The 26,627-nt window shown below is 49.2% G+C and overlaps 1 protein-coding gene across 7 annotated transcripts in view; it reads left to right on the top strand.

The window, feature by feature from the left end:
• The window catches only part of pyd (zonula occludens-like protein polychaetoid), a 357,804-nt gene that overhangs the window by 275,103 nt on the left and 56,074 nt on the right, over positions 1-26,627 (top strand). For all 7 annotated transcript variants that reach the window (XM_089563940.1, XM_089563939.1, XM_089563941.1 and 4 more), the window contains exons 14-15: positions 3,413-4,008; positions 19,839-19,917. In XM_089563940.1, the coding sequence (XP_089420066.1) occupies positions 3,413-4,008; positions 19,839-19,917 (675 nt within the window). The remainder of the gene's footprint in view (positions 1-3,412; positions 4,009-19,838; positions 19,918-26,627) is intronic.

The following is a 26,627-nucleotide window of genomic DNA, read 5'->3' on the forward strand; positions in this document are numbered from 1 at the left end:
TCTTCCAGAATTTCTGGGGGTTATTTTTAATTATGTTTTGCAAATCATTATTAAAAAATTTCTTTTTGGAGCGTCTCAAAAGATTCGTATAATTACGGAGACATTCGAAGTATTTATCCCATTTTGAAACGGTGGCTGAATTTTTGGCTGCTCGGAAAAGACGCTTTTTCTTTTTTAATAATCTTCGAAGAGAATTGGAAAACCAATGCTTATCAGCATCTCCGCGTATGCACACAAGAGGCACATATGACTCCATCAGCGATAGCATTTTCTGTTTGTAAAGCAACCAGTTACTATTAACTGTTCGAGAGGGAGCAGAGTTACGGAAATGACAAAGAAACTTTTCTAGAACCTGGTTAATTTGAGCATAGTCAGCTTTGTTATAGTCGCGAATATATTTTATTGATGGCTTGCGGGAAGGAATGGCAAATGACAAATTAAAAAATAGCAGGTTATGATCGCTAAGGCCACTGGTACACGAGGGAGACTTAAACAACTCAGGCTTCGAGACGAATACAAGATCGAGGACGTTGTTACCACGCGTTGGAGTATTAACACACTGAACCATGTTAAACATTAGAATTAATTCAAGAAATTTTTTTTTGAATTAATTGGCCGCTGAAATCCCTTCCTCCAAGGCAGGCACAACCACTCCCGAGTTAGCGATCTTGTAGGGGTCTTCCGGGGCGAGGCTATTAAGGTGATGCTGTAGGAACCTGCTGATCAGCTCTTGCCAGCTCCCCCGTTCCGTGACTATGGCTCTGAAAGGGCACAGCTCCTTGTGCATTTTTGCAGAAAAAAACATTCGCAAGGCGTTTGCTTTGCAGTCTTTCACATCATGCGCCAACTTGTCCAGCTTCAAGTCCGACACCGCCCTGGACTTGGCCTTGACCGGTTTAAGCTTGGAAATCTTGAAGTTCTTGTTAACGGCTTCAGCGGCCTTCATCTTGTGCATACTGGTGGGGAGGACCGTGAAGCCACCTTCTTTGTCAGACAACAATAGAGACAAGTCGTTGTCCCGAAGATGCCGCGCTATTCCCCAGAGCTCCGGCCAAGGGTTCTTCTCAGATGTAAAAGTTCTGGCCAACGAGTGAACACCTTCCAACACAACACGGTCCCTCTCTTGAATGTGTGCCTTTCCCGCGATCCTGTGGACGCACCCAGTAGTTCATGCTTGTCCAGCGTGGATTCCTGGCAGAACTTAGGGCCTCGCTTGAGAACAGCACTCACCGCAGGGGGGCGCTTCCTGCGGCGAGTGCTGTTCTCAAGCGAAGGGGAAGGGAGGAAGGGATTTGAGCAGCCAACAGCGCAATTTCTGTGGACGTGGACGAACTGTTTTATTCCATACCCCATGATGAGTTGTTTTCTGCTGTACGAGAGTTGATAGAGAGTACGGGACTCATTAGTTTTCAGAACGCCTGTGGTGTGTCCGTGGATTCCTTTTTGGAGTTGCTTAAATGCTATTTGGAATCCACCGTGGTTACTTACGACAACAACCTGTATGTTCAAAAGCGAGGTACTTGCATTGGGTCCTGTGTGGCTCCAGTTCTAGCTGAAAATTTCCTGGCCCAATTTATAGAAGGCTGGAGCAGGAACTAAGCTCTGCGGATCGGGGTGGTGATGAAAATTTACAGATATGTAGACGACTTTCTGGTTTTCCTAAATGTCCCTGTTGAAGAAGCCCTGGACTCTGTTGCAGGTGCGGTGGTGGGGCTGTTCATGAATTGCTCTAACTCCCTGAGATTCACTGTTGAACTTCCGAAAAGTGGGTGCATTCAGTTTGTTGACCTGCGGTTGTGCCTTCGGGGAGTCGACCACATCTGTTGGGCCTACATGCCGAGGTCGAAGAAGGCGATTCTACCTTCCGCGTCCCCTCATTCCAAGTTAGTCAAAAGGAGCTTGGCGTCGTCATGTCTTCGGTCCGCCTTGTCTAAGTCGTGTCTACACAAGGTTGATGAAAGTTTTGACTTAAAAGTTAGTAGGTTGAAGGAGTCGGGTTTCCCGTTGGACCTAAACAGTGCTGTGTCTGAGTCGTTACTAAAGCGCCACCGAAAGAAAAAGAAACCGGAGAGTGCACTGGGTGCTCAAGAACTGAATTCCTCCAAACAGGCCTTCGAGGTGATACCTTACATGCACAGGGTGTCACGTAATCTTAAGAAGGTAGCCCCGAAGGCTGGTGTTCGCCTCGTGTTTACCGCACCGCATAGCTTTCCAAGCTGTGCAGGCTTGTTGCCGAAGGGCGCACAAAGAAAACTACCTGTGGGGTCAACCACCAGACTAAGTTTGTTCCTTGTGTGACAGGTGTTGTGTATCGCATTCCCCTTAGCTGCGGCCGAATTTACGTGGGCCAGACGGGGAAATGTGTGAATGAAAGGTTGCGCAAGCACGCAGCGTCGCTAAGGACGGGTCATGGCTCGAACCTCCCCCTGCACTGCAAAAAATGTAAGGATTGCGAGGGCGGCTGTCTGCCCAACTTGGGTGCGACAAGTATCATTGGGCGCGGTAGGAAAAGAGTGGATAGAGAGATAGTGGAGGCCTCGAACATAATTGCCGCAGGTGGCGACTTCTGTGTTAGTTCTACGTTGGTGTTTTTGCTGGAAAAAGAGCGCAAGTTCCTCGGTATCTGTTAGCAGGAGTGGCAACGCTTTCATGCAGGTTTTCGCCTTTCGCATGTGCTGTTTAGGTGCTTCGGTCATCCCGGGGGTTTAGGTTCTCGTCTTTATTCTTGTCTTACTTATTTAAAAAAAAAAAAATTTATCTTTGTTTAGTCCGTTTGTACAGCAACGTCATGTTTTTATTTGGGTTTTTATCTTGTTGACACGTGCTGAATTTCCTGGCGCATGCTTACCGAGTGAGAAGTGTTTTTCGACCAAGCTTCAGTTCCTAGTGCGCTCTTGTCCTGTCCGTTCTCCCTGTGCTCTGCGTGTTTTTTCTGTGCGCCGTTTTTAGATGGACGATACCAACTAGCCCAACTTTCTGCTTTACTGAACACCAAATGTTACATGGCGGCCAGCCGAAGAATGAGGCATGATGAATGATGGACAAGAGATGATGTAATGGCCGCTGGCCTAGCACGAGTGCTCCGTTGCGCGCCACTGCCAGCTTTGTCTGTAACAATATCAAAGGCAGAGAACTTGTTGAGGCATTCCATACCAGTAAGAAAGGCAGTTCATGTGTCAGCGAAACTTGTGTATCTCTGTATCAGGCAGAAAAAAAGTTTTTTTGAGCATTCGTTATCACATTGATGCGTAATTTTGTTCCTCGCGTAGGCAGTGGCTGAGTGTATGGGGGTTCTGCAAGATAAACTAGTTGTGAGTGGCGCTCTGTCCCGTTCTCCTGTCGTGTGTGTGGCGCCTTTGCTGCTTTGCTTTGTGTGGGGCATCTTCCCTGCTAGAGCACTGGTGGTGTGCAGAGCCCGGGGAAGAGCAGCCGGGTGGAGGAGCGGCAGCCAAGGTGGGGGCCGTCCGGCTCAGTGCCATCCGGGAGCTGGTGGAGCAGGGCAGGCACGCCCTGCTCGACGTGAGCCCCGGTGCGGTGGACCGGCTCAACTACGCCCAGTTCTACCCCATTGTGGTGTTCCTGCGGGCCGAGAGCAAGCAGGCGGTGAAGGAGCTGCGGTCGCGGCTGCCCCTGCGCCAGAGCGCCCGCAAGCTCTACGAGCGGGCCCTCAAGCTGGAGCGGCTCTGGGGCCACCTGTTCACCTCGACCGTGGCGCTGACGGGGGCCGACATGTGGTACAAGAAGCTGCGCGAGACCCTGGACAAGCAGCAGCAGCTCAGCATCTGGTGCTCGGAGAACAAGCCTGAGGAGGCCATTGGGGACGACTTCCTCTTCCCCGTGACCTCCCGGCTCAGCTACGCCTCCTCGCCCGAGAGCGACCTCGAGCTGGCCGCCTCCGAGGGGGCTCGGCGGCTGCTGGTGCGGGCCTCCAGCGACCCCAGTGTGGCCACCCAGGAGGACACCCTGCAGCAGCCACCCCCACCCTACCTGCCACCCATGCGGCCGGGGGTGAGCCCACTCCCTCGTCTGGGCCACTTGGGGCACAACCAGGGGGGGAAGCTGTGGGCCGGTGGGTCGGTCGGACATGCTGGAGGAACTGGGACGGGACTCAAGGACAAGCGGTCCTCTGTCCTCTCTTGAGTCCCGTCCCGGTTCGCCGTTATTCCCCCTCAGCAACCAAAGGAATAGCCTTGCGCAAAGGGACGGACAAAGGAAGCGCAAGAGACGTGAGGACAGCACAGAGTGCTCTGTGCTGTCCTCACGTCTCTTGCGCTTCCTTCGTTCGTCCCTTTGCGCAAGGCTATTCCTTTGTGGTGAGCTCTGCATGTGTTTTGCCACTCTGCGCCAACTGAGGGAAAGCACCTGTCAAGTTCATTGTGGGTGGAAAACGCAGCGCGAAAGCGACGGAAGACAAAGATGAAGGAAACCACACAGGCGAGCACTGTACTCGCGACTGTTTTTTTATTCAGAAAAAATCATCTTTGTCTTCCGTCCCTTTCGCACTGTTTTTTCCACCCACAATGAACGTACACCAACTCGCCCAACTTTCCATTCTACCACCTGTCAGGCATGGCTGGTTGTGCACGATAAACAGCACAAGAAGAGAGCTGAGGGAAGGCAGAAACGGACAACACAGCGCTGAACTAACAACGGACACTTGCTTGGCACGCTGGGCGTATAAATACATTTAGGCTCCAGAGTAGAAGACACCGCAGAGAGCTCATTCGTGTGCCCTGATCCCTGCGAGACAACACTGGCCAAGATGCGCAATTCAGGAAGCGAAATTCTTTTTGCGATAAAGATACCAATGGAGCACTTACACAGGAATCGCTGTACTTCTTGATATTCGAGGCCCCTTGATTGTTTCCCGACACAGCTGGTCTCTGTTCCTAGCAACAACTTGGCAATATTCCAACTGTCGGGAGCAATCACACTGACGGCAATGCACGCTGCAGTTGCGAGACTCTTCGGATGACTATATTGTTTTGCTCACCTGTGGCCACGAGGCTTTTAGCGGGCAAGTGTCCCTGGCTCGTGGTGTATTTTCTGATGTTCGTGCCCCTTTGGATGTAACCCATCAAGTTCCTGTCAAGGACACAATCAGATTCCCACACTTGAGGCTGCAGTTTTGTCCTTGCAGTGTGTGCTGGACTGTCAATTTACATTGCTAAACAGTTCGAGTGAAACTAAGAAATAGGCAGGAATGAAAAGGAGACAGAGAAAGAAAAAAAATAAATACTGCACTTCTTTTTTTTAAAATACAGCATAGAAATCTAAGATAACAGACTTCACATCTCTCCAACTGCCTCATTTGGCAAGTTGTGGAGCACACTTGGCACATAGAAAGCATGTACACGTTCACCGCATCTTGTCCGTACTCTGGGCGAAATAAAGCGATTGTGCAGACGTAATGCTCGAGCGGGAATATACGGGAGGCAGAATTCCTGTTTCCTGTCCAGAAGGACAGTTTCTTTAAATAACAACGTGAACGAAGGCATAGGCGAGCACGAGAAAACTCTGGAATTGTTGACGATTGGTACACAATACATCACAGCACGGATTGTAGATTTCAGCAAGCAATCAACCTTGTTGCACCAAAAGAGTGAGCAAAAGTAAAAAGAACTAATTCCATATCGCAGCACACTCTGCGCCAATGCATGTGCTATTATTTTCCTTGTGTAGTGCTTTGATGGAGTATAGCAGGCAGGCTATTTTGCGCAGCCTTTCACAAACGTTGCAGCTAGGCATCGTAGAATTGCGATGAACACCAAGACATTTAAAAGGCATGGAATAGACTGAAGGCATGTGCTGCCCTGACGCGAATGAGGGAACACTGCAATTGTGACAGGAACCACTTGCAGGGGATTGTGAAGAATAGCCTGAGTGAGGTCGTTAACAACCAAGTTGAATGAAAATCGATTCCTGAGGAACTCCAGCGGCCAACTGACTGGCCTTGCTTTTAATATTTCCAATAACAAATATAATTTTCAAGGAAAGTTGAGAAGGGCCCTCGGAGTGACAACGTAATATATCATGGTATATGACATGTCTAAAAATAATGCACAATCAAATTCAATGTGTTCGAGGAAGTCAGTTAATTCATCGAATGCTAACCTAGTGCCACAAGTAAATCCATATTGGTTAGGCGATATTATGTTACGTGCATTCATGTAGATTTGCATTATGTGGAAAATATGCTTTTCATGTATGAGGGCAATGCACGAAAGTACCGTAAAAACTGGAATATAGATCGAACTTTTTTTCAAAAAACCATGGCAAAAAGTCGACCCCCGTCTTATATACCGGTCATTGGTGGAAAAACTGCGGAAGTCTTGCAACAATGGGCGGCTGAAGTCAACCACTCCCATCACCATCGCCACCAGCAGTGGTGCGGTATGGCACAGCCACTGTGGCACAGCCAGTTTGCGTTTCCACTGTCACAAATTGATTTTGGCTTGTGGCTGGGTGTTGTCGGCGTGGAAATCTCTCCCCGCAGGGATGGTGCGCAAGTCTCTTGGAGAATGCAGCATAAGCAGTGCGCCAGACAGCACAGGCGATGATGCCCTATGGGGCAGCGAGAGGCAATTGCCATCCGACTCGAGTTCGGAGGACTCTGGTGGCTCGGAGTACCGCTTGTGCACTTCGTGCCTTTTTCTGTACTGTACACCAGTATTGCGTGACCATTGCCTCGCGTGTTTGTCAGCACCTTGTCATGGAGCGGCGAAAGAAGCGAGAGTAAGCGCACGTGTACACATGTGCGTATCTCGCTTGTTTTGCCGCTCAGCGCCGTCAATAAGGCGCTGACAAGCACGCGGGTCGATGGTAATGCGATAGTGTTGAAGAATTGACCTGGTGTAAATACGAGGACCATCTAAATGAACCTAAATAGTGTCACCATTATGCAGCCAGTTGAGTCGCATTTGTTTCAAGGTTAGGGTGTCTTTCTGTACTTTTGCCATTGAAAAAGATTTTTTTCATTTTTAGAATTGGTTAGTTGGGGGGTCGACCTATATTTCGGGCCGACCTATGTCCCAGTTTTTACGGTATCGAAATAGGTGTATAGTTTGCAACAACATTAACTTGTCCGCGTTTGTAAAGAGGAACTAGAAGAGCTTCCTTGAGGCCAGGCAGTGTGATTTGTGTTGCTATAATGTTATTTATGACTGATAAAAGAACATTCTTCAAGACCTCCAAGTTTACCTGCACTGTTTCAAGTTAGATGCGACGAATATCATCTTCAGTGCACTCTGGCAAAACTGCAGACTCTACCACCGATTGCAGCACGCGATACCTAGCCGCACTACCAGACGAGCGTGGCGAAAAGGAATTGAATTGGTCAGCTCACGTTATAGATGGCAGGCCAAAATTCCTAGCAATGGGGTCTCTCTGAGGACGGCCCCTTAATTCATTAACCACAGACCAAGGTTTATTTCTTGAGTCAGAAAATTTACTTTGGAAGTGTTTCCACCTGCCAGCTAAGCAGTGACTCTGTTGTGCGTAAGCTACCTGAAGATACTGATCCCTAATGCAACCACAGCCGAAGCCAGTATCAGGTATCGCGGATAGAACGTTTCCGTTTGTCTTTCGTTGCTGTATGACGCTTGTGCATGAGTGCGCTATCTGCGTGTAAACAGTAAAATAAAAGATTCGTAACTTCTGCAAGTAAAGGTCATTCTAAAACAGCGCAAACAAGACAACTGAACTTTATTGAGCAAAATGGGCACAGTATATAGGAAGGAAGATGTAGTCAGCAGTCGGTGTCATAAGGTGTAAAAGGAAAGATCGCCAATCATAATGTTGTAACGACAAGTCGAGCTTTCTTTTACCAACAACCTCTACTTCGGTCTATCAGCGGCCACATACTGGGACGGTAAAAAGCTACACCCAACAAAGAGGTGATCGGTACCAACGTTGACGTGATGTATACAAACAAAGAAGTGATCGGTACGAACGTTGACGTGATGTTTACAAACAAAGAGGTGATTGGTATGAACGTTGACGTGATGTATACAAGAAGACACGAGTGATGCGCCCAAGATTTGGACATATGTTGGAAGGTTGATAACGGCTTCTATTGCAAAGTCAGCAAACGAGTAATCAGTTACAATGTGCCGTTCTTCAGCACGTCAGTGTTAACATCGCCTATCATGCACACGTGACCAGATGGAAAAGCAAGTAGACGCAATTCATACACGAACTTTCTGACGCTTTGGTTAGGAGATGGCGAGCAGTGTGATGACAAAAGGTTGTGGGTAAATACGAAGGGCTAACGATCAGGGGACTCAAAATCCGAGCCTTCTTAATAAAGACAGCAGTTTCGCCGCCACCTCCATCCTTACGTGTTGAAAAATAATGGTGATAACCTTGTAGTGAAAACAGACTAGTATGTTCTTGTCCCAATATTAATTTCATGCAACAGCACCAGCGTGGAAACACAATTCATTCCAGTGCTTGCGAATACCGTCCACGTTAACAGTGAACGTGGCATAGCCAGCTTTTAAAGAGACAGGAAGGGGAGGAAGATCTCGAAATTGTTCGCACAGAGCCATGTTTCAGGAAAAGACTACAACAGAAAAAGTGGGAGAATAAATAAGAAAAGAAAAGAGTGGTCAGGGTAGCTCAGTCAAGTCAGAAGGGCTCATTATGGGCACAAGTGGGTCACCTTCCTTCTTTCGAGCACAAATTTTGCCCTGTTTCACCCACACGGACTTGAGACCTGCTTCCTTGGACTGTGTTGTCCATTTCAATTCTCTTGTATTTTGTCAAATTTTGACCTGCTGTACTGCTCAGAGGCATTTATTTCACTTCCAAGGTCTTAAATTACAACTGTCTGAGAAGTGACCCGATCCTCAAGCACTTTCGATGACATTGCAAATATGTTTTTGTCTCGCATGGCTGATTCTTGCAGCAAGGAATCTTATGCACAAGAAAAAGTCAACCGAGTCATGGATTTCCTCCATTTTTGTTTTCACTGCTTCAATCGCAGACTTCCGGCATTGCAGCTCGTCTGTCTTGGAAGGAACCAACAAACGAGGCTCAGCTTGCTCCCAAATAGAATCCAGCAGTGATGACTTTTCAGCAGAGCAAGGTTCCGGGCTAGTTGGTAATGCATTTGAAGGAACAAACAGCGCGACGAAACACGGACACACGTAGAAAAGACACACACACGAGCGCTGACTCACAACTGAAAGTTTATTCTGGTGGAAAGACCCTTAAATAGAAAACATGAGGGGGTGGGTAACAGGGCTGCTCAGCGATAACCGGTAATCAGTGTGGTCGCGTCACAGGATGACACAAAAACACAACAGGGAACAAAAGAAAGTTATAAGCGATAAAAGACGGTGTAGAGGGCCGCGTAACAGTGGTCAGGTAGGTAACAATAACAAAAACTATGAAAAAGTAGCCAAAAGAGCGGGGAAAGGTAAAACCTATGAAGAAAACAGATGAAAATTACACAGGTGAAACCATAAAAATGTAAAAACGTGAAGAAGGTAAAAGTTTTAAAAAACGTGCCCAAAAAGGGGGTGTGGAACTACAAGCAAGATAAAAGCGGAGCAACAAGGATTCCGTGAATTAATCAGTTGTGTGTGGCGCACCAGAACCTTGGTTGTATCTTGCTTGTAGTTCCACACCCCCTTTTTGGGCACGTTTTTTAAAACTTTTACCTTCTTCACGTTTTTACATTTTTATGGTTTCACCTGTGTAATTTTCATCTGTTTTCTTCATAGGTTTTACCTTTCCCCGCTCTTTTGGCTACTTTTTCATAGTTTTTGTTATTGTTACCTACCTGACCACTGTTACGCGGCCCTCTACACCGTCTTTTATCGCTTATAACTTTCTTTTGTTCCCTGTTGTGTTTTTGTGTCATCCTGTGACGCGACCACACTGATTACCGGTTATCGCTGAGCAGCCCTGTTACCCACCCCCTCATGTTTTCTATTTAAGGGTCTTTCCACCAGAATAAACTTTCAGTTGTGAGTCAGCGCTCGTGTGTGTGTCTTTTCTACGTGTGTCCGTGTTTCGTCGCGCTGTTTGTTCCTTCAAATGCATTACCAACTAGCCCGGAACCTTGCTCTTCTGAACTTCATCTCTTGTTCTTCGGGCTCTATTAATTGTTTCACCTCTGACCCAAGTTTCATCTGCTCTCAGGCCGCTAATGCGATATGCCAGTCCCGCTCCCTCTCCTTTTGTATCCGTCACAAGTTCCTGCCTCCGGACGTCCTGGCTTTATTCGGCGGGTTTGTTCCCTCGTCCGGCCATGGGATCCGGGTACTGAAGCTTCTAAGGTCAGAATGGCAGCGACAACGTCGTCTCTACATGGACGCCCTGTTCCTACGGGTGTGCTCAAGCAAGTCGTCGAACCATGCCTGGAAAGAATGCCTTCGAGTGCTCGACACCATGGCGGAATTCCTGTGGCAAAGATGTCTCATCATCCTGCGGACGTGGCTGCCAAAGAAGACAGTGAGACCTTCAAATCCAGTGCACACGGTGGGGGATGTTCACCTACCGGACAATGTGAGGGGTCTCCTCAGCCTAGGTCCCAAATTTGCCGTCGAGCCCAAAAAGTCCGCGGTTGAACTTCTCGGACTAGTGAGACAGATAGGGCAACGAGCAGCCGACTCTGACAAAGCCAGATGTATTTCCGAAGGAGTCGACGTCCTGCAAAAACGCGAAAAGTCCTCCAAGAGGTTCCCGCTGCGCCAAACCGTCACCTTTCTTCGATCCAAGGACTTGTTTCTGGTTCAATCCGACAAGGAAGGCGGCTTCACGGTGCTCCAGGCGGGGGACTTCAACTCAAGAGCCACGAGCGCCCTAGAGTCTCTCTTCCATAGAAGAGACGATGTAAACCTTCTCAAAGTGAAGAAGCAAGCGACGCGCCTTTGTAAGTCCCTCAAATTGGAAAATCTAGCCGGTAGTATTCTGTCTGCGAGTCGTCTCAGTGGTAACGTGTTCTTCTCTGCAAAGACCCATAAGTCCCAGACCCCGTTCCGTGTCATAGTTTCTGAAAAAGAATCTTGGCAAAAGTTGGTCGCAGTTTTTCTTAGGGATAAGCTGAAGTTACTAACCGTTGACGACCCTTTCGCTGTCAACGGATCAGATAAGATCATCGAATATTTAAACACTGTCCATGACAAGAACTTAAAAGCCTTTTCAGTAGACATTAAGGATTTATATTACTCTTTACCGCATAACGAGTTAATGCTTTGCATTGAAGCCGCCATTGATTCTTTCGGAGCCATAAGCTTCCAAAACGAAGTCGGTCTTTCCGTTCGTGATTTCCTTAGACTTTTGGAATTTTATCTAAAATCAACGTTTGTCACCTGGAATGAACGCAAGTATATTCAAAAGCAGGGTGTATGTATTGGGTCTTGTGTAGCGCCCATTCTAAGCGAACTTTTTCTAGCCCAGCATGACAGAAATCTGCATAACATGGCCCCTGAGACGGCCGTGGTAAAAATTTTCCGATACGTCGACGACTACCTCGTTCTTTTAAATTGCAGCCATGAATCTTTTACCTCTGCAGTATCGCAAGCCCTTTCCTTATTTGAACGATGCATACCTCTCCCCTTGACGCATGAAACACCCGACGAGCAGTCAATCAGATTTCTTGACCTAAGCCTCCGATTTTCTGATAACCACACCTGCTGGTCTTACCAACCTAGAGGCAAGAAGGCACTCCTGCCGTTCGCGTCAGCCCACACAAAACTTGTCAAGCGTGGCATAGTGAAACTGGGCTTCCAAAACGCGCTGCAAAAATCATGTGAACATTTTTTCCTGTATAGCTTCAATAACCAGATCGATCGCCTTATAGCAGCAGGCTACCCTTTACACCTGCTAGTCTCCGTAGCTGGCTCCATCATAAAGAAGTCCCGGCAGCACATCGAACCTGATACATCAAATAATAAGCGCAGAAATATTGTAGTAATGCCCTACCTCCACACAGTTAGTCACCGTCTAAAAAAAGTCGCACAGCGCGCCGGTGTGGATCTCGTCTTCACGGCTCCGAACAAGCTTTCCGCCCTCTGTTCCAAAGTGAATAACCCGCAGGAACCCCGAGGGTGCAGAGTGTCACACTCTGACCCGTATGTCCCCTGTGATTCAGGAATAATTTACTCTGTGCCAGTGTCATGTGGGAAGAGGTATATTGGTCAAACGGGAAGGTGTATCAATATCAGACTCCAAGAACACCACAACAATGTAAAAAGTATAGCCATTTCTGGGCACCTGGCTAAGCACTGCAAGAAGTGCAAAATCGATGGAAACACCCCTGAAAGAATCTGCTCCCCTGACCTTAACCGTTGCACCACTATTGGGCGAGGACGAGATAAGTTGACAAGGGAAATCGTTGAAGCCCTCCAAATCCATTATGCCGGTCAAGACTGCGTCAGTACTCCATCCCTCTCCCTGTCAAAAAAAGAGCTAGATTTTCTGGGTGCGTTGACTAACGCCCAAGGTTCTGGTGCGCCACACACAACTGATTAATTCACGGAATCCTTGTTGCTCCGCTTTTATCTTGCTTGTAGTTCCACACCCCCTTTTTGGGCACGTTTTTTAAAACTTTTACCTTCTTCACGTTTTTACATTTTTATGGTTTCACCTGTGTAATTTTCATCTGTTTTCTTCATAGGTTTTACCTTTCCCCGCTCTTTTGGCTACTTTTTCATAGTTTTTGTTATTGTTACCTACCTGACCACTGTTACGCGGCCCTCTACACCGTCTTTTATCGCTTATAACTTTCTTTTGTTCCCTGTTGTGTTTTTGTGTCATCCTGTGACGCGACCACACTGATTACCGGTTATCGCTGAGCAGCCCTGTTACCCACCCCCTCATGTTTTCTATTTAAGGGTCTTTCCACCAGAATAAACTTTCAGTTGTGAGTCAGCGCTCGTGTGTGTGTCTTTTCTACGTGTGTCCGTGTTTCGTCGCGCTGTTTGTTCCTTCAAAGACTTTTCAGCAATGGCTGAGACTATCTCGAGTGTACCAAAAGCTTTGTACTTTATCTTAATTCATAAGAAAGGATACGTCAAGGACTTGAAGAATTACAGACTGATCAGCTCACTGTCTGTTACCTACAAGATATTTACTAAGGCAATCGCTAATAGGGTCCGGAAAACGTTAGACTTCAGCCAACCAAATGACCAGGCAGGCTTTCATAAAGGATACTCGACAATAGATCACATTCACACTATCAATCAGATGATAGAGTAATGCGCAGAATATAGCAAGCCCCTGTATATAGCCTTCATTGATTATGAGAAAACGTTTGACTCAGTGCAAGCCTCAGTAGTCATGCAGGCATTGCGGAATCAGGGTGTGGAAAAGTGTTATGTGAAAATATTGGAAGATTACGTCCCCCAACCTGGAACTATACCACAGGCTGTACCCCGGTACATGCCCGGGACCTTCAGCTTCCTTTAACAAACAAAAATTGAGGGCGGGCACTTTGTTGGCCTAAAGTGCAGGGAGGCGAAAGCCTTAGGCGCGGTGTTGCTGCTTGTGTCACTGATGTGTGGTTAAGATGTTAAGCTTCGCCTCTAAGAGTGGAACGCAACAGCGTCTTACAACGCTGCCAGGGAGTCCACAGAACGCCATCGCTCGTTCGGCCTTGCTCGATGGCAAACTGGTTTTTGAGGAAAGGAAATGTATCTGTCTCGCATATCTTGGCGGACACCTGAACCTCGCTGTAAGGGAAGGGAGGAAGATGGGAGTGAGCGAAGACGCCGTATTCACCAGATGGGTTTTGTTCATTCCAGACCATTGAGTTGGCATGGCGGAACGGTTAGCGCGCTCGTCTCGCACTCCAGAGACCCTGGTTCGATTCCCGAACTCGACCAATTTCCTACTCGGTGTTATTTATTATTGCGAAAGCAATACTATACTCATGAACGGCCTTTCGCGTAGCGGCGGCCGGTAGCCACGTTTGACCTTTAGAATGACCTCTGATGTCATACCAGGGTGAGAGATGGGCTACCAAGTCAAGTCATCGCGCAGCGTATGAGATGGGCTACCAAGTCGAGTCGTCGTGCAGCGGCGGCCGGTAGCCACGTTTGACCTTTAGAATGACCTCTGATGTCATACCAGGGTGAGAGATGGGCTACCAAGTCAAGTCATCGCGCAGCGTATGAGATGGGCTACCAAGTCGAGTCGTCGTGCAGCGGCGGCCGGTAGCCACGCTTGACCTTTAGAATGACCTCTGATGTCATACCAGGGTGAGAGATGGGCTACCAAGTCAAGTCATCGCGCAGCGTATGAGATGGGCTACCAAGTCGAGTCGTCGTGCAGCGGCGGCCGGTAGCCACGCGTGACCTTTAGAATGACCTCTGATGTCATACCAGGGTGAGAGATGGGCTACCAAGTCAAGTCATCGCGCAGCGTATGAGATGGGCTACCAAGTCGAGTCGTCGTGCAGCGGCGGCCGGTAGCCACGCGTGACCTTTAGAATGACCTCTGATGTCATACCAGGGTGAGAGATGGGCTACCAAGTCAAGTCATCGCGCAGCGTATGAGATGGGCTACCAAGTCGAGTCGTCGTGCAGCGGCGGCCGGTAGCCACGTTTGACCTTTAGAATGACCTCTGATGTCATACCAGGGTGAGAGATGGGCTACCAAGTCAAGTCATCGCGCAGCGTATGAGATGGGCTACCAAGTCGAGTCGTCGTGCAGCGGCGGCCGGTAGCCACGCGTGACCTTTAGAATGACCTCTGATGTCATACCAGGGTGAGAGATGGGCTACCAAGTCAAGTCATCGCGCAGCGTATGAGATGGGCTACCAAGTCGAGTCGTCGTGCAGCGGCGGCCGGTAGCCACGTTTGACCTTTAGAATGACCTCTGATGTCATACCAGGGTGAGAGATGGGCTACCAAGTCAAGTCATCGCGCAGCGTATGAGATGGGCTACCAAGTCGAGTCGTCGTGCAGCGGCGGCCGGTAGCCACGCGTGACCTTTAGAATGACCTCTGATGTCATACCAGGGTGAGAGATGGGCTACCAAGTCAAGTCATCGCGCAGCGTATGAGATGGGCTACCAAGTCGAGTCGTCGTGCAGCGGCGGCCGGTAGCCACGCGTGACCTGTAGAATGACCTCTGATGTCATACCAGGGTGAGAGATGGGCTACCAAGTCAAGTCATCGCGCAGCGTATGAGATGGGCTACCAAGTCGAGTCGTCGTGCAGCGGCGGCCGGTAGCCACGCGTGACCTTTAGAATGACCTCTGATGTCATACCAGGGTGAGAGATGGGCTACCAAGTCAAGTCATCGCGCAGCGTATGAGATGGGCTACCAAGTCGAGTCGTCGTGCAGCGGCGGCCGGTAGCCACGCGTGACCTGTAGAATGACCTCTGATGTCATACCAGGGTGAGAGATGGGCTACCAAGTCAAGTCATCGCGCAGCGTATGAGATGGGCTACCAAGTCGAGTCGTCGTGCAGCGGCGGCCGGTAGCCACGCGTGACCTTTAGAATGACCTCTGATGTCATACCAGGGTGAGAGATGGGCTACCAAGTCAAGTCATCGCGCAGCGTATGAGATGGGCTACCAAGTCGAGTCGTCGTGCAGCGGCGGCCGGTAGCCACGTTTGACCTTTAGAATGACCTCTGATGTCATACCAGGGTGAGAGATGGGCTACCAAGTCAAGTCATCGCGCAGCGTATGAGATGGGCTACCAAGTCGAGTCGTCGTGCAGCGGCGGCCGGTAGCCACGCGTGACCTTTAGAATGACCTCTGATGTCATACCAGGGTGAGAGATGGGCTACCAAGTCAAGTCATCGCGCAGCGTATGAGATGGGCTACCAAGTCGAGTCGTCGTGCAGCGGCGGCCGGTAGCCACGCGTGACCTGTAGAATGACCTCTGATGTCATACCAGGGTGAGAGATGGGCTACCAAGTCAAGTCATCGCGCAGCGTATGAGATGGGCTACCAAGTCGAGTCGTCGTGCAGCGGCGGCCGGTAGCCACGCGTGACCTTTAGAATGACCTCTGATGTCATACCAGGGTGAGAGATGGGCTACCAAGTCAAGTCATCGCGCAGCGTATGAGATGGGCTACCAAGTCGAGTCGTCGTGCAGCGGCGGCCGGTAGCCACGCGTGACCTGTAGAATGACCTCTGATGTCATACCAGGGTGAGAGATGGGCTACCAAGTCAAGTCATCGCGCAGCGTATGAGATGGGCTACCAAGTCGAGTCGTCGTGCAGCGGCGGCCGGTAGCCACGTTTGACCTTTAGAATGACCTCTGATGTCATACCAGGGTGAGAGATGGGCTACCAAGTCAAGTCATCGCGCAGCGTATGAGATGGGCTACCAAGTCGAGTCGTCGTGCAGCGGCGGCCGGTAGCCATGCGTGACCTTTAGAATGACCTCTGATGTCATACCAGGGTGAGAGATGGGCTACCAAGTCAAGTCATCGCGCAGCGTATGAGATGGGCTACCAAGTCGAGTCGTCGTGCAGCGGCGGCCGGTAGCCACGCGTGACCTTTAGAATGACCTCTGATGTCATACCAGGGTGAGAGATGGGCTACCAAGTCAAGTCATCGTGCAGCGTATGAGATGGGCCACCAAGTCGAGTCGGCGTGCAGCGGCAGCCGGTAGCCACGTTTGACCTTTAGAATGACCTCTGATGTCATACCAGGGTGAGAGATGGGCTACCAAGTCAAGTCATCGCGCAGCGTATGAGATGGGCTACCAAGTCGAGTCGTCGTGCAGCGGCGGCCGGTAGCCACGCGTGACCTTTAGAATGACCTCTGATGTCATACCAGGGTGAGAGATGGGCTACCAAGTCAAGTCATCGCGCAGCGTATGAGATGGGCTACCAAGTCGAGTCGTCGTGCAGCGGCGGCCGGTAGCCACGTTTGACCTTTAGAATGACCTCTGATGTCATACCAGGGTGAGAGATGGGCTACCAAGTCAAGTCATCGCGCAGCGTATGAGATGGGCTACCAAGTCGAGTCGTCGTGCAGCGGCGGCCGGTAGCCACGCGTGACCTTTAGAATGACCTCTGATGTCATACCAGGGTGAGAGATGGGCTACCAAGTCAAGTCATCGCGCAGCGTATGAGATGGGCTACCAAGTCGAGTTGTCGTGCAGCGGCGGCCGGTAGCCACGCGTGACCTTTAGAATGACCTCTGATGTCATACCAGGGTGAGAGATGGGCTACCAAGTCAAGTCATCGCGCAGCGTATGAGATGGGCTACCAAGTCGAGTCGTCGTGCAGCGGCGGCCGGTAGCCACGCGTGACCTTTAGAATGACCTCTGATGTCATACCAGGGTGAGAGATGGGCTACCAAGTCAAGTCATCGCGCAGCGTATGAGATGGGCTACCAAGTCGAGTCGTCGTGCAGCGGCGGCCGGTAGCCACGCGTGACCTGTAGACGTGGCGCACTGCATTCCTTCAGTCGGAGGCGCTGCGCTTTTGCTTTCGCACCTACCAGGCTTAGTAACCAAAGCTAAGTCCCCGCCAATTTTTTTTGCTTGAACTTTGGTGACAGCAATCTCTCGGGTTTTTATCCTCCTGAATTTAAGAGCTGTGTGCGCTATGACAAAGAAAATGCAATTAGTGTGATGTGTCTGCTGTCGGAGGTAAACAGAGGACCTGCAGGGCATTACGCCAAGGCAGTCAATCAACGCGGGCTTTCTGATATGGCATTAGGCGGCAGGGCATGACGGAACAGGCCACAACACCCATTGGCTACCACAGGTGGCTGGTGGTTGTGATGGTTTTTTTCTGGTCTGACTAGAAAGGTTAATTAGGCTGATTGGTTAAATAAACCCAGTCCCACTTACTTGGAGCATCAGTATACCATGCCTTTAATTGGTTGCGGGGTCACTAGTCAAAGTACAATTGGCCCCGTTTGAAATTCGCGCACTGTGACGTCACAGTCATTTCGACCAATTGAAAAGCGTGACATTTCTGTCGACAACTCCTGCTTACATCGATGAGGCATTAAAGGCTTCCGCCTTAATATGACATCTGTATCTGTCCCAGATGTTGAGATATGGACATACTAAGACAGCCAGATGTCCAAGGTTTTCGTGCCATTAAACTGTCCGCTGCTGCATAAATTAGGCCCACACGATGTTCTGAATGTAATAATATTGTTACATTAGGCGGTGCATGCATAAGGAAGGAAGAAGAAGAAGCTCTTGAGTTTGTGAAGAAGACGACGGCTGAGCAGTGTTGGCTGATGCCTGCAGTAAACGCTTGTGGTTTTAAAGCCTTGTTTTCCGTGTCCGCCCTGTCTGCAATCCCAAGCGGAACTACCCCGTAACAATATGGTCAAAATGTTGATTTCTTAGAGGAAAAAATTGGTACAGTTGGGAAATAATAGCTGTAGATTCCATAAATGTCATTTTTTTAAACTGATTTTTTGGTCATTTTTTGGTCTCAAAGACCAGTGTCCCCCCTTAGTGCCTGGTTGCAGTGGGAGGGAATTGTGCTGGCGATGAGTGAGAGTAAAACCCTCTCTGCTGTTTCTCTTCACACTTTCTTTGTTCGGAACTGGCCATTCTGATGTTCAAAATTGTTTGCGAATATTTGACTGGCAACCAGTTTCTTTTATTATGTTGGCATTCTCTTCGCAGACACCTCCTCTCGGGTGCAGGGCACATCTAAACCCATGCAGCCTCCACAACACTGCAACTCCTCCTTTTCTGCCGGCTGTGAAAGAGGGTCTTTGAGGGGCGCTTTACTGTGAAAAGGAAAATTGGTTTTGGGGAAAGGAGGAAATGGTGCAGTGTTGTCTCGCATCCCAGGGGACGGGAAGGAAGGAGAGTGGGAGCGAAAATAGAGGGCTCCAGAATACTGTAAAATGTTTTCTTTTTTTTTCTCCAAATTTTAGCATGTCAAATTTCCATCTCGTATTATATGCGGATCAAGCCAATTTTTGATCAAAATCTGTGTGAGACCAGCGAGTGACGCTGCTTCGCCACTCCGCTCCTGTCTGGCCATTTCGCGTATGCACAGAAGCACCCCTGTTTGGAACCCACTCAGCTCTAAAGTCTCCGTCTATGGCGGGATACAACTTGAGAAAACAGCAGTTGCTGACACTGGGCCGTGGCGTCTTGTATCACTCCGCTGGCCAGTCGCAACAGTAAACAAAATCAGCCTTTTAACGTTTGACTATATCAAACAATCCGCGTATCAAAATTCTAGAGCGCATAATTGTTTTCTTGTGATCAGCTTCTTGTTTAGGTAACAAGAAACATTTAAGTAGCCAACTACTTTTTTGTCGGGGGGGTGTTGTGTGCGTGGAGGCTGAATGTGATGCAGAGCTTCACTGCAGACTTAAGTTGTATCTGACCACAGTGAGCACCGTCACGCTTCCAGCGAGAGGAGGCGCTATCTAGCGCAGGTCGGCAGCTTCAGTTTGGACTACGCTGACCTGATGTCCAGGACATGACACCCGGACTAGCACTCGGCTGCTTTTAAGAAGAAAGCACTGCTACATACGTTGTTGGTATGAGGTAAAAGAACACTCAGTACCACAGAATTACAGATTTGTACAGCAATCCTCCAGGAACGTGCTCACACCTATCTCATATTTTTCTACATCTGTTTGGTCCACAACATCGCTTGGTAGTTGATTCCAAATTTCTACTGCATCGGGAAAAAAGGAGCAGCGATAGACATCAGTGCGTGTAATAATAGGTAGTAATACCTTACTGTGATTTTTCCGTGGGCAACGCTTCAGGGTAGGTGTAACATAGTGTTGTTTACTAACTTTGACTTTATCGTTCATTATCAGAAAAAAAAAGTTTCAATTTCTGCTTTGTTCTTCTTATTTCTAGTGATTCTAACTGACATTGTTTTAGCATTGCTGTGACTGAATCAGTGCGGCGGTGTTTCCAGGTGGGGCCAGGCAGCATGGAAGTGCAGCAGCAGCCTGGTCCAACGGAGGAGGACTACGGCAGCCGCCGGAGCAACACCCGTGAGTGGTGCTTCTCATCTGCTGTACTACTCTCGGTCCTTGCAAAAAGCAGGGGGTTGAACAGAGCTTATTAAATGCCACACAACCAGCATGGTGCAGCAGCATTACCAGGTTGCAGAGCTGGAAAACACGCCCTGTAATTAGGACCTGCCCAGTGTGCCATGGTTGGCTAGGATCCATGCAGGTAGCCGCTGCTTCTTGAGCTCCATAATGTTTTATCTCTGGTTTCTCTCCTGTCATTCGTGCTTCCTAAAGTGGACATTAAGGAGAAGCTGAAACGGTTTTCAAATTGCAGTGGACAGGAAGAAGGGAGCTGAGAAGTCGTGTGTCAATCGTTTCACGACGCTCATTCCGCTCCATCCTGCGCTTTGTATCAACACAGTCTTCTGTCTGGGCCGTTTGTTCAGCGAGGCAATTCTGTGAGACAGGAGAACATCTGGCGATATGCAGCATATCTAAACTGCCTGTTAATATTTCTCCTCTGGTTATAATGTTCTCTTCCCTGTTTGTAAACTTTTTGCCTTTCCCACTGGTTCACATCCACGCTGAGCTGGAGCCACTTCCAGCGCATGGTCACAGAGGCGGTTATGCTTAGTCACAGTCCACCGCTGTGCTCACCACCATTCTCGGTCATGGAAACCAACGGTACACGAAGTTAGGCAGATCGAGGATGTATACCTTGGTTATTATTTACAAGCAGAGTGCCATCCAATGGCGCACCAGCTCTGCCTCCACCCTTGTCTGTACACAGGAGATCCCTGGCATCAGAAAAGCATGATAAAATGAGTTTTTCTCGCAAACATTAAGCCCTGCAATAAAAAAAAAAGTAAAAAATTAATCCTCCGTACCCAGTTGGTGGTAGGAGTGATACAAGCATGTTTCTCTTCACAGTAGCGGCTGACCCAGTGACTTGCACGCTAGCTACTATGCTAAGATGCTGCTGAAATTGATGATTTCTTCTAATATGAGACGATGAGGCTGGCAGTGAGGTGGTGCCATTGGCAGACTGCGGTGGTGGACAATTCCTGCGAACCAGGCTCTGCCCAGCAGTGACCATGTCCAGTGTGCCCCGTTAGCCACTGGTAGGGGGACCCACACGTGCAGAGGGCGCACAGGCAGTGGGAAAATACGGTGTCCAGATGCGGCCTCTGCTTTGTCAGCAGGCGTGCCCAGCTCCGAGATGGTCGACCGGCTGCGTGGCCCTGCATCCTCCTGGTGGCAGGGTAAAAAAAGAAAGAAAGATGTCCTGAACTCAATCAACCCACCATCAGTCTCAACTGTAGGCTCCTCCAACTGTGCGCTCAAAGCCACAATGTGTTCTACATCCACCACTCCCTGGAGGCCTTCCCCGCGACCAGAGTCCTAGCCACTGACAGGGTGCACCCAAGTTTTGGAGGCCTTTCGGTGCTCGCCTGGAATACCTACAACCTTCTCTTCACTGGCACTGCTTGGTCCCATCACCCGAATAGCTTCCAGCTATTTTGAGGTCACAAGTAAAACAAATCATCATTCCTGACCATCGCTGAAGGAGATGATCTGTAGTAGTAAAACGAGCTTTGTGGGCAAGTTGGTTACTTTGCTTCCACATAACCGCAGCGTAGAAAACGACGAGCACACAGGAAGAAAACACCTACGACAGGGACAAGCGCTGCATTTTTCCGTGTCGTAGGTGTTTCTTCCTTTGTGCGCGTCATTTTTTATATGCTGCAGTTATGTGGAAGCAGATGATCTGATCAACCAGAGACAGATATCTGGCTTGCAAGGCCACCGTCGGAAGATTCCTCCAACAAATGCCTGACGGAATCCAAGGTCTTCAGCCGACGCCGGAACCCCGAGGGCAGCTCTGCTACCAACCCCAGCACCGGATTGTTCGCTGCCAAACCATCCAGAGCTGTCAGCAGCCCGGCACCCACTGGGCGGGCCGATACGCAGATGCCCCACCGACAAGCCCCGGATGGCCTCCACCTCAGGTCTCGGCAAGCTTCCGCCATCATGGAGGACCTCGGGGTGGATGGCGCCCAAACAAAGGACGCTGGGGCTCAGCTGAAGTTTAAGCAATGCCGGCCGGCCGACCATCTCCCCCTACTTATGCCACACGCTCTTGGAATTTTTTTAAAACCAAGAAAAATTATTGAGAAGCGAATCAAGTGCTAGGCCTGCATAAAATCCATTAAAATGTTTCTTAAATCAGAAACTGAGCCGAAAGGACTTTACTGCGCTTGATAGAGTCATCCCCCTGGTTGTAGCTGCTCACTCACTCATACGAGGACAGCCAGTCGGCACTCAAGAGGGAAAGGCCAGATGACGCCAGAACAAAGGTTGAGCTGGCCACCGGTGTTGGGGAAGTGACACAGGTGGCAGCAGTGTACGGGGTTCCAGGGGGTGTCACCTGCACCAATGGTGGGGGTGCACTTGTCAGGCCAAGCCGCTGTGCAGGATCTGGCAGCGTAGACAGGTGTTGCCAGCACCAGAGAGCGGGGCAACTTCGTCATCGTCAGGCACAGCGCAGTGTTGGCGCATGGCGGTAAGGGAACCCGTCACAGTTGGCAGATGCCATCATGTAAGCATGCCAGCAATTTGAATTCGATCATGTGAACAAGCATTACAAGAAGTTGGTGCTCTGGCATTTTTGCAGTAGCAAGTGCACAAATCAAATAGCGTTCCAATGTGATTTCCTTTCTTTAGTTCCCCTTTACTCGCACATAGCACCTGCACACAGATCCCTGACACGTGCAGTTGTGACGACTTTGCTGTTGCTGTCCATGCACTCGACAGTGTCATCATTGGTTACGCCATTTTCTGTAGCTGCCGATGGCTTGAACATGTATGGTAAGAGCGTACACGTTGTTGGGCTAGCCGGTCAATCATGGTAAACAAAAGGGGGGCTACTGCGCACAAAAAGTCACGGACAGAAAGGTAACACAACAAGCGCAGACACTCGCGACTAACTGTATCTGAAGAACGACACTCCTTTTATAGCTTCATACTGTCACCTCACACACATGCGGAAACCAAAAGCCTGTGTTCCTGTGTGGCACCTGTACTGGCTGACATCTTTTTGCTCAGCATTGACTGTGTTCTGGTGCGCTGTTTTGACGATGAGACAACTCTGACAATATTTAGTATATTGATGACTGTTTAGTGTTTCTTAACTCTTTCCCTACCATGGGGAAAATGACCATTTTCTGAAGGTTTCAGTACATTCTTTTTTCTGTAAAAACTACTGCATTCAGTATTGATTGCAATGCCTAAAAATAGAGCTGAATACAAAGGTGCTTTCTATTAATATACGTTTAAACAACAAATTGTGTGTTGCAACAAAAAATTTTATTTGCTAAAAACAAGACTTTAGAAAAAAAATCAACAAAACTTGCAAAAACACGCTTGTATATTAAAAGAAAAAAATGTTAAAAATTTTCTGAAATATGCAAAATGTTTGTTTGTCTATTGGCCACTCTCTGCAAAAAAAAAAAATCATTTCTATCTTGAATAGTATTGTTGCCACAAAAGAATAACTGGAAACCCTATCGTTGTGCATCGGAGCACGGCCGCCTGTGTTTCAGGCTGGTCTCCATCATCACCGATGTGAAAACTGAATCATCTTGAGCACCTTGCAACATTTTCAGGCTCGTTGTTGCACAGGACGTCGATTAAATCACTCGCAGACGAAACGGAGTCCTGAGATTTGCTATGTCTTAGAGCGCGTGCCACGCATGCGGAGGCTGCCAAGCGACTTCGATGGTACCGCATCTTCGGAGTGGTTTCAAAAATGCTGTTTTGTAGGGGCAAAAAAAAACTACATTGGAAACAAAACTTCAGTTCTCCGTCTACAAGCCAGATGTGCATCGTGCCTGTAAGCAACGCGGAAGGCTCCGAAGTCGAGCGGCGAAGGCATCATCTGCGGCCAACATGGCGGGCAATGAGCGCAGGTCCGCGTCTTCATTTCTTCGCAGCGCGTTAGAAAGTGCCCCCTCGCGAGACAGAAGAAAACTACATCGGAAACAAAACTTTGGTTTCTGGCCTACAAACTACATCTGCAGCGTGGTCATCAGCAACGTAGAAGGTTTTGAAATCGGGGCATGAAATTATCGTTAGCGGGCTAACGATGCTCAATGGGTGCGGTAGGGAAAGAGTTAAAGATCAACCCAGCGCGACACACACTGTAACTGTGGAAGAGGTTTTATCAATTTTCAGACGCCATGTAAGGGTCTAACCTTTACTCATGAATTACCGGAACGTGTGGGGACTTGCTTACTCGTCTTGTGTGGTCCGCTTCCGCGCAGTGCACCCTCAACTCGACCCCGGTGGTTCGCTTCCCCGCTATGCACCCTCCTTAGTTGTGTTACTTCAACTAACAGGGGAGTGCGCTGGCGTCGCAGCGACACCAGCGCCACGGATGGCGTGTTTGCTGCACACCTGGTGCACGAGAGCCTCAATAATCAGGTCATTAGGAAGGCAGGTTTTCCTGCTTCGATCATTGTTGCAGTGGCAGGAAAGCTTCTGCGCAAACTGAAAGATAGGATGTGCTGGGATAGTGGCCGTTCTAAGGAAATGAGGCCAGCAGTTGTACCATATGTTCACAGGATTTCCCACAGCCTGACGAATGTGGCGAAATGCTACGGTGTGCTGGTAGTTTTTACCACCCCGTGCAAGTTGGCCTCATTGTGCCCTCAGGTCACGTCCAGAGGGAAGAGGAAGGCGGACTGTGTGAAGTGTCATGCCACTCGTTTCGTCAGCTGCCAGACGGGTGTCGTATACCAGATTCCCCTCACCTGTGGCAGGGTATACATCGGTCAGACAGGCCGATGTTTCAGTGATCGCCTAAAGGAGCATCGGGAACAGGGTCGAATTTACCCCTGCACAGTGGTGCGTGCCCGGATGCTACGCGCAATAAGCCATGCCTGCCTCTGCTGGCAGATACCAAAGTTTTGAGGAGGAGCCGTGACCAGGTGGCGCATGAGTTGGCGGAGGCGTTTTGTATCAAACGTAAGGGTAAAGACTGTGTAAGTGACCCATCGATCAAACTTTATCAGAATGAAGACAGGTTTTTGGTTGGCTCATGTGTGTGATGTGACAGTATGAAGCCGTAAAAGGAGTGTCATTCTTCAAATAAAGTTAGTCACGAGTCTGCGCTTGTTGTGTTATCTTCTTGTTTGTGTCTTTTTGTGCGCAGTACCCCCTTTTATTTACCATGTATGGTAAGAGTCAAAGGCGCTTGACACAGCTTGAATAATCTTTAATTTTTCTAAATTGACTTGAAAGCCACCTAGAGCAATGCGCTGTGCAGCAACTCAGTCCACGTTGGCCGAAGATCCCGGCAAACCATGGGTAACAGCGGCAGTTGCTCAGTGCCGTGGAGCATTGCTGTGCGTTTTCTTGTGAAAAATGGCAGTTTGCATTTATTTGCGTCCTCTTTAAATGAGATATTCTCATGCTTAAGTCAAGGACAACGCAGCGAGCTATGGAAAGAACAATGATGGGTGTAACGTTAAGAGATCGGAAGCGGGCAGAGTGGGTGAGGGAACAAACGCGGGCTAATTACATCCTAGTCGCAACCAAGAGGAAGAAATGGGCCTGGGCAGGGCATGCAATGCGAAGGTAAGATAACCGCTGGTGCTTAAGGGTTACGGAGTGGATTCCAAGAGAAGGCAAGCGGGCGGCAGAAAGTTAGGTGGGCGGATGAGATTAAGAAGTTTGCGGGAATATGGTGGCCGCAGCTGGCGAAGGACAGGGTTAATTGGAGAGACATGGGAGAGGCCCTGCAGTGAGCGTAGTCTGGCTGATGACGATGATGATGATGAAAATGCCGTAGGGAACACAGTTTTTTTATAAAAGGTTTTCAGCTTAAAACTGCTGTTGTGCCTAAGTCACGCGGCTTTTTGCCACCCTGCTGCGGTGTAAGCTGACTGCACTGGTTACAGCATGCACGCGCACATGATGTGTGATCGGTTGTAAGTGTGCGCATGTTGTGCTTTTGCTTTGGCATGGAGAGCCATGTGAGGTGCCCCATGTGCTGGTATCGTATGATGGCATGTGTACACTCTCTGCATGTTGGCTGAGAGTAAACTTTGTTCACTCCTGTTCCACCTTGCCTGGCCATCTCTGCCCACTGCTAGTAGGCAGCATAGCAGGGATGATGAGTGTCGAACCAACCCTCTGAAATCGCAACTGTAATATGCCTCTGGTCCTGCAGTTCGACGATTGGTGGTCCTCATACCTCATTCATATCAAAACCTACTTTCAAGGGAAGAGCATCGAATAAACGAGCACCAGGCTCAGGAGCCATTGGCTTGTTGACTGGGCATTGCACTGTGCGGAAAGTTCAAGAGCTGACTTGACCATGGAGGCTTCTACGTACCAGAGCCTGACGCGATGGAGCAGAGCTTCAAGTTCTTCACTCAGAACAGAGATGGGCTAGCACAGCAGTTCAGGGTGGAACTGCAAACACTTGCAACTTGGGTGACATGCTGGAATGCGGGCTGCAGGGTAGAATAGCGTATGGAATATGACGTGCCAGCATTGAGAAAGCACGCAGGCCGGAGTTGATACTGGAGCACGGGGAAGACTTTGTTCTGGCGGAAGAAAGTGTGGGACAAGGTGTGTCCAGTCTGCTGATGCGAAGGCAGGGCCTGGCATGCATAAAATGTCCGGTCAGCAAAGGCCTTCTTCAGCCAGACTGCAAAAATGCAGGCACGAGCATGCTACAACCA

The sequence above is a fragment of the Amblyomma mixtum genome, chromosome 10, assembly GCF_055824585.1.
Source record: "Amblyomma mixtum isolate Tamu chromosome 10, ASM5582458v1, whole genome shotgun sequence".
NCBI lineage: Eukaryota > Metazoa > Arthropoda > Arachnida > Ixodida > Ixodidae > Amblyomma > Amblyomma mixtum.